This window comes from Physcomitrium patens, chromosome 11 (assembly GCF_059467195.1).
Source record: "Physcomitrium patens ecotype Gransden chromosome 11, ASM5946719v1, whole genome shotgun sequence".
Classification (NCBI taxonomy): Eukaryota; Viridiplantae; Streptophyta; class Bryopsida; order Funariales; family Funariaceae; genus Physcomitrium; species Physcomitrium patens.
In genome coordinates, this window is record NC_143420.1 from 14,874,474 (window position 1) to 14,887,178 (window position 12,705).

General features: G+C 37.8%; 1 protein-coding gene across 5 annotated transcripts; it reads left to right on the top strand.

Annotated features, from left to right (window-relative positions):
- The first annotated feature begins 2,551 nt into the window (after positions 1-2,551).
- On the top strand, positions 2,552-7,274 carry LOC112288580 (zinc finger CCCH domain-containing protein 18). Of its 5 annotated transcripts, none has more exons than XM_024532887.3 (10): positions 2,552-2,688; positions 2,816-3,786; positions 4,537-4,752; positions 4,851-5,030; positions 5,221-5,300; positions 5,528-5,746; positions 5,868-5,985; positions 6,189-6,306; positions 6,526-6,590; positions 6,683-7,274. In XM_024532887.3, the coding sequence occupies exons 2-9, from the start codon at positions 2,846-2,848 to the stop codon at positions 6,586-6,588; spliced, it is 1,935 nt and encodes a 644-aa protein (XP_024388655.1). In that variant the 5' UTR covers positions 2,552-2,688; positions 2,816-2,845; the 3' UTR covers positions 6,589-6,590; positions 6,683-7,274. The 5 variants fall into 5 exon arrangements, with proteins under 5 accessions (XP_024388655.1, XP_024388656.1, XP_024388657.1 ...); XM_024532888.3 differs by having other exon boundaries at positions 6,692-7,274; XM_024532889.3 differs by having other exon boundaries at positions 4,549-4,752.
- The last annotated feature ends 5,431 nt before the right edge of the window (positions 7,275-12,705 follow it).

Genomic DNA, 12,705 nt, shown 5'->3' on the forward strand with positions numbered 1-12,705 from the left:
ACATGTAATGGAATAGCTAATATTTGTGGATTGTCACAGACCCCACATTTTTTGTCTACTTTCCTGTGTTGTTTGTGTGTTGCGGGGGGAAGGGGGGAAACTACCTGACTATCGAATTGAATTCAAAATAAAATGATATAAATTTCAATAAAAAATTAATATGAAAGATTTCATTAAAAAGATCATAAAACAACTAAATAACTATGCCACTGGTATAGCAAAATTACAAGACAAGATCACCAGATTTATGAAAAAAATGATGGCTGAACGAAGAATTGGATGAAACGAATGTCTATTTGTACAGCTTGCAATGTCTTAGTAGAGAGTGGACGGTTTTAAAAAGAATTAAAATCTATTGTTTGAAGCAACATTTTCCATTAATAGATTTTTAAAACCATTGTTTATTTCTTTAAATTTTTAAATACTATAGATTCTAATCAAATCATCATTGCAGTAAGAACGTACTGATATGTATTTTATTGATTTTAAATCCTTCAAATTTACAATTTATTTTATTATGTATTACAAAGTGTATCACATAATTTTTTAAAGAAATATATCTATAAATTGTTGTTGCAAGAAGCACATGAATTGATTCAAATAGTGAATGAATAATTTGTATTCATATGTTTGGATTAAAAAATATATTAATTGTTGGTTGTTACATAGATATAAGTATTCATATTGTGTTTGTTGGTTTTTTTTAGTTGGTTATTTTATTTGTGGTACAATAATTCTTATCTATTCAATTCCAATTTCAACTGAATTGAAAAAATTATAAAAAATAAATTAAACAATACAATATCAATTCAAATATATAATTCTTACAACTTTTGATGCATTATATTAATTTATTAAAATTCAATATACTAATCAATTTTCTAAAATAAAAATATTATAGTCCATAGTGACCATAAACTACCTAAAAATGGTGGGTTGGTACATAGAGGTTAGTGGTTTAGATCTTAACTATAAAATTTCTAACTCTTCTTAAAAGATGTTAGCATGGAGACAATGATTTATTGGTATTTGTTTTACAAAGAAACAGTATATATATATATATATATATATATATATAATCATAATTTAATAATAAAAAATAAAAAATAAATTTAAATTGTTATTTATTCCTTCTACAACATTAGATGTGATTTGGAAAAATATCTTTAAATAAGTAATCTTTTTAACAAATTTAATAATAATATATAATTAAGATTTATTTCAACATATATATATATATATATTTATATATATAAGTTTTATTTTCTATTGTGAATAGTTTATTGACCATAAAAAAAATAAATAATTAAAATAACAAAAAATCATATTGATTTTGGTTAAAATATAATGCAATGGTCATAAAAAGTATTACTTTATTTATAAACAATCAAATGTCACAACTTTATTCTTACTCTTTGCAAGATACACATAACCCAAAAAATTTCTAATATCTTCACTAGATATATTCATCTAGTTTTTCTTTTTCTTTTTCAACATGATTTGAAACAAATATCCAGTTAAAATATATAATCGAAGTAGCAACACATATGAAAAATATTTTATAAAAAAGTAAAAGTCAAATCAACAATGGCTTAGTCATAACTGGATATAATAACAATAAGAATCATAATTTAAACTATCGTTTCTAACTGGTTGCACTCAAAAAAAATAAAAAAATAAAAAAATCAATAGACCAACCACCTTACTTAATTTCACTTAAATGCCAACTTGTGAAACAACAACTATTAAGGCCAAGTCAGCATGGATTGAGTGGAATGGCCCCCCGAGGAGGAGGGCAATACGGAGAATATTCCGTCGGCAGTGATGTTTCGACGGGGAAAAAGATCTTTTCACGGATCCATTCCATCAATTCCCGTAGAGCATGTAATTCCCGAAGAGGATGAATGAAGAAACAAAATTTCACAGATGAATGAAATTTAGAAACAGATGAATGACGGGAAAGGAACAGAGGAGCGGGGATGCCAACTCGGTGCACCACGCGGCAGCGGTGGGGTGTCGGGGGTTGGGCAGGGAGTGGTGCGCAGATCGCTGATCGTGATAAGCCTGGCGAGGGGGCAGAGGGCAGCCAGGATTTTCCCCCAAATTTTTTCTTCTCGCTTCCCGGTTGCTCTTTCTCTTTCTCTACCACCATCGATGTCCCACTTCGCCTCTGCCCGTCGCACTTCCCACTGCGGCCTGGCCGCGAATGCTCCAAGCCAAGCCAGCTTGATGAGCCCCCAGCCCGGATTGGAATTTTCCACTTTAGGGCAGCAGGCTGGTGCTGCCCGGGGCACCGTGGGCCGTGAAAGGCCTCTGCAGTTGCAGCAGCTGCGGCTGACCTTGCTCAGAGCCCTTCGTCGCAAACCAGCGGGCGAGAGCGAGCGAGCGAGGGAGCGAGAGAGGGAGTGAGTGGGTGACCGAGTAAGAGAGGGAGACAAAGCTTACGGCGAAGGAGGACTCGATTGTGCGTTCTTCGTCGCTGCGACAAGTGCGAAGGCGTAGAGAGAAGGATTTTGACGACGGAGGCGAGAGAGAGAGAGAGAGGAGTGAAGTGGAGGTGGAGAGGGGAGAGAGTATGGGAGAAGGGATAGGAGAGAGAGAGGAGGCGAGGGAGTGAAGGAGACGGGTGGGGATGAGGAGGCCGTGGACGAAAGGTTGACGGGGAGAAGTTGTGTGGCGAAAGAGGAGGTAAAATATGCGATGATTGTGATGATTTTTGGAGTTTGAATGTGTAGGTTATGTAAGATGTGTTGAAGAGATGGCAAGGGGCTGACAATGCAGGGGAGGGGTGGGGTGGAATGGTGAGTGGGAGCAGATCTGCGGGCTGAGGAGAGAGGCTGGCGGGATGGATTCGTACGAGGCCACGCGGATTGTGTACGGGAGGGTGCAGGCCTTGGAGCCCGAGACAGGTAGCAAGATTATGCTGCATCTGCTGCTGCAAGAGCACGGGGAGCGGGAGATGCTGCGCCTGGCGCTTGGCTCGAATGTGCTCATGCAGTCTGTTGTGAAGAAAGCGAAGAAGGAGCTTGGGCTAGACGACAGCCGGAGCGTGATGCCGCCGCTGCAGAAGCGGCCTGCGCCTCTGTACATTCCAGATCACGAGTTTGCTAGCGGTGGCTTTGGTTCCAATGTGCTGACCTCACCTGGTTTGCTCGACCAGGTGAAGCTGGCCACTATTCAGCAGCAGCATCACAATCAACTGTTTTTGCAGGACCAGCTGCCTTTGCACGACCATCTTTCTCTTCTTTCAGATGCAGTCGACCAGCAGAACTCCCTACGTGTATACACTGACCACTACTATCCGGATACTTACGCCTTTTTGAATAGTAGCAAAGAGATTCTGCATTCTCGATCTAGCAGCAGCCGTGCCTCTCCCATCGTTGATAGTTCGTCGCCTCCTGATCTCGGTCCCACACTTGCGTGGAAACCTTGCCTGTATTTCGCCAGAGGCTACTGCAAACATGGAAGCAGCTGTCGTTTCCTTCATGGGCCGATGAGGGAGAGCTCAGGCTCTCCCGCATCGAGTAATGGACACCGTGAGCTCCGGGTGGACGACGGAATGGCTCCAGGATCCCTAGAAAGACTAGAAATCGAACTCCAGGAGCTTCTTCGGGGACGCCGCGCGCCTGTGTCAATAGCTTCACTCCCTCAGTTGTACTATGAACGATTTGGTAAAACTCTGCAAGCAGAGGGTTATCTCACTGAAAGCCAGCGGCATGGAAAAGCTGGTTACAGCCTTACAAAGCTGTTGGCTCGCTTGAAGAATACTGTGACTCTCATTGATAGGTACGTGCCTTTGTCGTGTTACAACTTTTGGTATGCATGGCGTATGCCCTTTCTTTGACTCTATTCCCATTCTGCAGTACAAACACTGCAAGTCAACATTTTAATGCCTGATTTGAAAGGGCTTTCAGCATGGCCTCGTTCGCCTGCACCCATCACCTTTTCCCCTTCCCTTTCCCGTGTATCGGTATGTTGCTGGGTTGTGCAATTATGTAACTTCATTTCCTAGATTATAGGATGTATTGGTTCTGTTGTTTGAACTGCACAGGTGGTGTGCAGGTGCACAATGGTTTGAGGTAGGCAAACATTGCCATTTTTTGTATAGGTGTGAGTACGCTAAGTTGGGGGAGATTTGATTCTATAGACGCTGCAAGTGCAAGTGGATGCTTCGTGTAGAATGCGTGTTGGCTGATTGAATTTGTAGCGTTCTCCTGTGCTTGTTGGATTGCAGGATTAGCAATATGTCATGTATCTTGTCAGATGCTTACTTAGGATACGGATATTAGTGCTCTGTCTGCGCTGGTGAGAGTTAATCTACACGCATTCTTAGCAACCGTCGAGTGCGAGGGTCGGCTCACTCAGGCGTATTGGTAATAAATCGGTGAGTGAGCGGCAATTATCTGTCAGGCCGAGGTTGTGAGGATCATGGGGGTGCCCACGGATGTCCCGAACTCTCTCTCTATATCCGAGAGGTGGAAAGAAAGGGCACGAGACAGCAGAGAGGGGTACCCTTCTTACAGTGGGTGTGGGCAGTGGTTTACTCAGACACAAGCACACTGCTGGGTGTTTGAACAGGCCTCATGGTCAGCATGCAGTTGTGCTTGCGGAGGATGCACATCGATTCACCGTACATCGGTCTGACCATCGCGGAGAGGATTTGAGCGGAATCAACCCATCTTCACGTCAGATCTATCTCACGTTTCCTGCCGAATCTACTTTTTGTGAAGAGGATGTAACATCACATTTCAGGTCAACGGTGACAGCCTTACTGTACTTTTTGCATATTGAAATACTTGGAGATCCTCTTATGACCAATCAATTTTCTCATTTGTGCGGGATGAATGCAGGGCTTACGGTCCAGTCCAAGATGTTCGGATCCCCTATCAGCAGAAGCGGATGTTTGGTTTTGTGACTTTTGTATATTCAGAAACTGTTAAAGCAATTTTGTCCGAAGGGAACCCGCATTATATTTGTGGAGCCCGTGTGCTTGTCAAGCCCTATAGAGAAAAAGGCAAACACGGTGACAGGTAATGGGAACATGCATTTTGTCCTTCGACGATTTGCGGTTGGGGTGTGCAAGTGATTTCTCTCGTGTCTAATTCAGTTTTCTTAACTCTCTATTTCAATGTTCAAATCACTTGCTTGGATGTGGAGCAGGCTTTCACAGAACTTCTAATGTGTTGGAGACTAACAGACGAGTCCACTGTGGTGTATCAGGAAATATTCTGAGAGGGAAGATCATGCCCGGTTTGTACAGAGCCGCAGTATTGATGGCAAGGATTTCGATTATCACGCAGGTGTGATGTTTTTTAATTTTTTTTAAGGATGATTTCATCACTAAAATCTCCTCTAGGGGTCCTGCCTAGCTTTGGACGGATTTGTGATCCCGTATGTGAATTTTCACTATATATTACAACTGTCTAGTTGCTATCTTTTTATTTGAGAGTCACTGTGCTAAGAATCACTGTATGTTATCGAGTATCTCGTGATACATTCTAGAAACTCTTTGATTTTTTTTTTGCAGTACCCAAATCCTATGAAGACGAAGTTGCATTTACTCGTCAACTTGAGGAGGAGGAACAGGTTCTAGAACTAGGGCGTCGGCGCTTGACTGATCTGCATTTAGTGGATGCACAACGCCGACGTGCTGAGGCCGATGCTACGATGGCTGTTGTGGCTGCTCAGAATCGAGCCCTTGCCAATGCGGGATTTTTCACAGATGATTTAGGGCTGTCTGATGAAGGTATCTAGGTGGTGTTTTTCTGTTACATTTGCTCCCCATGGTAATTTTAAGCAATCATATCCAATATCAGGTTTAAGAACTCATTAAAACTTGAATTTTATTGTCCTTGCTGGAGGAACAGGTCTATCTCAGTTTCACCCAAGCAACTCGTTTGGTTATCTACTCGACGTCCTCGACGGTGGGGAACAGGGTGACGACATTGAACCCACTCCTGAATTTTACGGCAGCAAGCAGATGAGGTTAGTGTTGCGATTAGCTGTTCCTGTCCTTTTTTCTGTTCTGAGCGTGTGCTCAATACATGGTTAATCTTTATTTTTATAACTTTCCGCATTTTATTTTCTTAAGCCTGCTACTGCAGAATCTATATTGATGTATCTTAGGTTGAGCACCGCATGACATGATATAATATACTTGATTAATTTTAAGATCTTTGATTTGACAGCAATGGCAATGGACAAGGTTTGCCCGAAAGTCCATTTTCAAGCCCACTGGGAATGAACAAGCAGAAGATCTTTTCGTTGCCAGAGAAGTTGAATGATTTAAGTATTCAGGGTTCGCAGGTGGGGCGTGTAGCAGCGACGTGTACTTTTTCTCTCGTGTTATCTGACTTGAATTGATTTCTTGCGTGCTGGGAGGCCCATAATGTTCAAATTTTCTCACTTGGTTCAGCCTCCTTGATCCTGTGGCGAAGGCACATCACTCCTTCAATATGCACAATTGACTCAGTTTACATTAAATATCTCAATCGGATTCGTGACATGCCCAATGTTGAGTTGCAGAACACTCAGGAGACTCTGTTCAGTTGGAATGCAGCAACACTGTTTGCATCCAGTGCGTTTTGAAGGTGAGTACCTTTCAGTCTGAACTGAGGGTTTGATTTCGTGAGTGGATCTGGATTCTAGTTTCACTTCGATGTTGACCATGATTATGTTGTAGATCATGCAGATTAGCAGTAACACAATGGCGATATCAAAGCATGAAGAAGGAAGGCAAGGATATTTATATGTTCATTATTTAAACACAATGTGGCGTACATGCCCGGGCAGTCCAACTCACGCATCTGCAGCTACCCCAAGAAAGGGGGCTAGAGGCAGGTGCGTGGTGGGGCTGCCAAATACACTTCTACTATAGTTACCCTTCTTGTATGATGTGCCGAGCAGGACAGAACCCATTTGCTGGGTGTCATGTCGAAAGTCCCACAGATGTAATTCAACATTACTGGATTAGGTTTAGGTTTGGGTGAAGAAGAGAACCTATGTTATCAAATAGATGTAATTTCATCTATTTAGAAGTAGTCGGCATTTGCAGTACATAAAAAGAAGACGAAGACCCGAAGAGCACCCTACAGAAATTCACATGACAGTGTTGCTAGAATGCGTCAGATACAGGCTATACAGAAACAGCCCTTGAATTCATCCCCTACCCCGATTTTTGGATTTCAATTATATCTTCATCCCTTACCAGCTCTGTGGGTAATGTATCTCCCCGCCAGGTTATGGCAGCATAATTGATGCTGTATTCATCCGCATTTACTGTCCAAATCACTGTTCAATATTTTGTCCTCACCACTCGGGTGTGAAATGCTGGCCTTGTTCTGCAGTCCAGATACGAGTTACCTCTGCGATCTCACCAAATTGTCAGTCTGCTGGCTGCTACGAGAGGAATATACTTTTCGTATCTAACTAGGAGTGAGAGAAATCCATTCCAGTTTACTGCTCCATTCATCGGCATCATTCCAGAGCTTAGCACTTGTATTGTAATTTCATGAGCAGCAATGTTGTGTATGTCCAGAGCCTGATGCGCAGTGTGTTATTTTCCAAACTGCTTTTGTCGAATTGTACAATGCAACGTGGTTGGCCGTCATTTCGTAGTGTGGACTTTCATATCCACCAACCTGGGATTGGCACAAGTTCTAGCTCACATAGGCTGTTTTTTCTAGAAAAGTGTGTCGCCTCACTTTTAGGACATTCCCCGTTTACTACCTAATTCCGCTGTTGAATGAGAACCGCCAACCAGCGGCGTTCATCTATTTAATCGTATCTAAAAAAAGGTGTTGCGTAAATGTTGCCAGCCACAACAGAAAATGAACCGAGCTGTCGTGGAAGATGAGTTCTGGGTGATGATTGAGTACGCGAATTCGACTTTATTAGCAACCGGGCAGAAGCAACTTCGTTTTCGGAGCGGGATTACGCTGCCCGTGGTACTTTGTTCTATATATAAGTGAATACAAAAACACTCATATTAATTAGTTTGGGAATTATTGGAGTGTGCTCTATTCGGAGCTCCTCACCGTATCCAGTTCTCACGTCAGCTATTTCGCCTTCCTAGTTTGCTTGGGGTGAAAGGGGTTCTGCCTTGCTGTGTTCAGAAGGCTTCGCAGATACCATTCCTGTTTTCCTTGTTTCAGGTCCATTGTTTTAAGCCGAGTTGAAAATCATCAGTTTTATCTGTACCTACTACCTTCTGTCCTCGGCATCTGAATCGGCCTGGGCCACACATACTCTACAATCAGCTTCCGCTTATCGTTTTACCAGCATGGTCAGGCTTTACTAGAAACAGGAGAAGAGAAACACAACAAAAACATGGGATCGAATTGAATCACACGGATAGTCTTTTGCTGAATTGGGGACAAGTGCTCTACATGCGTCTTCTTCTTCAGTGAAACTAACTCACTTCTCGGGATCAAACCAAGTTTTAGCAATGTTCGAAATTGTGCACCAAGAATTGCAGAATCTAATCTCGGGGCCCCATTGAAGATAGAATCCACCATCGGGATTGGGAGTGAGAGCGATTCGTTCGTCACAGGAAAAAAACCTTGACCCGGAAGTCGAAACAATGTTCCCTGGCTGGCCAGCTCCTAACAAGCCTGATCGACCCAGCTCAGAAACCTAAACCGATGTTTTGCGAAGCCTGAATGTAACCTAATCTCGGTCGGAAAATATCCTACAGATTGCCTGCACCAGCTTTCATGTTTCTCACATGCAAATAATGTGACGGTAACGACCGCCGACGTTAATCCTGCACGAGGAAGGCAAAACCTAATTACAGATGCAGATCTCAGCTGCATTTTGCTGCTCCTACACAAACATCCACTTACTTATATATCTATATTTATCTTAATTATTATTATGCTTCGTTGTCTGTCACCATAGGAAATGGCGTGTGTCTGTAGCAGGGGAAAATGTGGAGTGACCCGTGCAAATGCTGCCTAAAATTCACAAGGATACCGGCTCAAATCCAGATAACCTATCATTACCACATTTGATGTTTTGGCCGCACTGTGGAGTTCAATTCCACACCAACCACTGCGACCCCTGCTCAAAATCTGGGTGCAGGGCAAGAAATTCTTCCTGATTTAGTGATCCCAGTCTAGGAATGGAACGTCAGCAAGATGAGCATTTGCATGAAGGAAACATTTTGCAGGTATGCAATGTGCACCCAATGCAGGGATTTGGTTTCTGGGCTTATTTGAGGTCATGCTAAAAACCAGGAAAATAGCTTTCGCAGATGACAATCACAAAAGTCATAAACAGAGCTGCAACGAGGGTCCGAATAATTGCTAGGGTGATGTGAATACAGCGACAACTTCGAGTCGCTCGACCTAGCTGCCACTTCGAAATGTGAAATCAAATTGCACAGTGCGTACATTCTTCACTTGCAAGAATACACACGTTGCATAGAACTCGTGTAAACAATACAGCTCAACTCATGTAAACAATGATTTTGGATTATATTGGGCACTGAGTAGTAGAAGTTTATGGTAGCATGGTCTAATTTTAGGGTGATTTCACCTTTTCATCTTACAATCTTCATAGATTTTGCAACATTTGAACCTATAATTCTACAACACATTCACACCATAATGTTTTCTCTACTTGAATTGTCATTAGAAAAATACCCTATTGAGTCCGCATGTCTTTCTTCTCTTAAATCAACTTCAAGATTTCTACTTGAAGTCAATTATCCAATGTCAAAATCAACTATGGTTTCATCTATATAAAGTGTATCTATATATGTATGTGACAAAATAGATGACAATTGAAGTAGAAGCCATGTGCTTATGTACAAAAGTTTATCAATTTTTTTTTAATATCTATTCTACTTTATTAGCAATTTGAGTTGCAATTTGTATAATAATATCCCATCAATCTAAAGTGTTGTACACCACTTGTAATAGAAAATTACTGAATTTAGAATAAATTGCTAAATTATGAAATTCTTGGATATTGGCTTGTACTAAATATGTTGCTAAAATTTTATTTTAAATATGTTTTTATATTAGGTGACTACATGAGTGAAGTTTTCTAACCTTGTTGATCTCATCAATTCTTCCTACAATTCTCACTAGTATACAAATTTTGTTTTGTTTTGTTTTTTTTTTTTTTAATCAAAGCTTTGATTTCAAAAGTTGTTGGAGCATAAAAAAGAGACATTTAAGCACATGATGATTTAATGTTACATTAATGGTAGAAGGCATGTAACATTACTTGCTTGAATGTCTCTTTGGCTTACTCAAACAAATCCAAAGTACACACCAATCTTGCTAATATTCTAGTATTTATTTTTTAATTTTTTAATTTTTAAATATAACTTATATACATCTAATCTTGGCTTAAATATTCAACTATATTATTTTTTCTATCTTGTACTTGGTACACCATTGCCCTAATCCTTCCATAAAACCATTATAGAAGAATCTATCCTTTACTATATTGCTTATAACAAGTATTAGTACATGCCAAAAACACAAGAAATACCAAGAGAATAAATGAAAATGAAGAACCAAAAACATGTTGTTGTTTGGCAATATTATCAAATTGAGAAGTAAGAAGAAGAATTACATGTATATAGTTGTGAGGCATAAACATTGTTTGTGCAAATAAACACGACAAAGAAGCCATGAACAAACAAAGTATGTATTATGACAAAGTACAATCAAAACAATAAGAACAAAAGAATAGAACTTGAAAAATATCTATATGTGCATTGCATACTAGGAACTAAAGATGTGGCCACAACTTTCTCAAGGCAAATCGTATTACAATTGACAATTTTTTTCAAGAAGTAGTTCTTATCTTTTAAAGTATATTATATATATATATATATATATATATATATATATATATATATATTTAAAAATAATTATTAAGTGTAGCAATTATAATACTAAAAAGTGGATGTCTAAAAAATCAAACATTTGGTGCCAAAAAAGTAAGAATAAACTTGTTCCTTTGTCACCTCTTCTTCTAAGCATCAAAATATTACTCAATAAAACAACTATTAATGATATTCTACATATTATTAAAAAAAAATCTTAAAATTTTATCTTTACATTTATATTTTTGGAACTATAAAGACATCATATATTAAGAAACTCATGGGAATATATATTTTTCATATAAGAATTATTATATCATCAACTTAATAATTTAGTTCTTGAGAATCAACCACAGTTTATTCAAATTTACTTTTATGATGTTGCATTTTAAAGCCAATTAAATAGATGTCATACAATTTTTTTTGAACTAGATGGGGTTATATTGTATAATCTTCAAGGAGAGATTAATTTCTTAAATCTCTTTATACATGAATTCATGCAAATAGGTGTTCAAGCTTATAGAGATAATATATGTATTATATGCTTAAAAGAAGACCACAAAAAGGATATGCAATAATATAATGCCTAGTACTAATGTAATTGCTATAGTTATTTCTAACATCAATAGAATTCTTCAAAGAGAAATGTTGTACTTAATTTTGTTATTGGTTGCTTTAAAAAAATCAAAAAAATATATGATGCATATAATTTTCTTAATAATTTCATTATCCTCTCATATAGAAAATATGGCTAGAATATTAACATATCAAATAATAGATTTAATGATATTGATGTATGTCTTGAAGATGCTCTAATTATTAATATATTCTATGAAAGAGTTTTAAATAAAAAAATCTATAGCAAAGAAACTACAAAAGAGAATAAGTCAAATGGTAACTTTTTTTTTTTTTTTAGTAAAAATTATATAACTACCATAGAAATAAAATTATATAGATTGTATATCCATGATCTAGAAGATAAATATATATACTAATCTAGACCACTTTTTTACTAATATGTGATTGATCAATATGCTAAAATTAATTAAAACCAAATATTTTGGTATAAAAATAAGCAAAAGACAATATGAGCTAATTTATAAGAATGGTTAGATGACCACTTAAAAAATGGCAAAGATTTGGCTATTGTGAATAGACAAATTTTCTTGCCATCATCTTTCATAGCCATTGATTGGTTTATGCATAAGACATACAAAGATGCAATAAGTATTTTTTAAGCATATAAGAATTTTTATTTATTTGTTATCTTGATATGTAACTCATAATGACCGAAAATTGTATTTATGTTATTAGAGAACCAAATAACTATATATTGTAAAGATGTACTTATTTATGCTTTAAAGCAATGAAATGGCATATTGAAAGCATTTCTAATGAACCATAAAATTTATAAGTAAAATTTTATATATATTTATGTTACCAAATTTTAGAAATATGGATTGGCAAAAGTCCATCTTCTAATTGTTTTACAAAAAAAATACCAAACCAAAGTTTATTGATGCATGTAAAAGTATTGTTTCAACATAGCTATTTAATCTTAAAACACATCTTTAGATTAATAGCACAATTACCTTTTGTATGCTTCTTCCATGGTTGATAATGCATGCCAAAAAAGATATCCAAAAGAGGTCTAAGAAGAAACACAAGAAGATAATACTAACTATCATTACTAATCCATAAGAAATAATAATAGAAATATTATAGTTTTAAAAAAAAAATAGATGATTTTTAGATAGTTTCAAATAACCTTGTTCTATTCTAATTTTTTGATTATCATATCAATGTTAAGATTTGTTCCAATATTAATTCATCAAATTATATCTATAAGTATGTTTACAAGA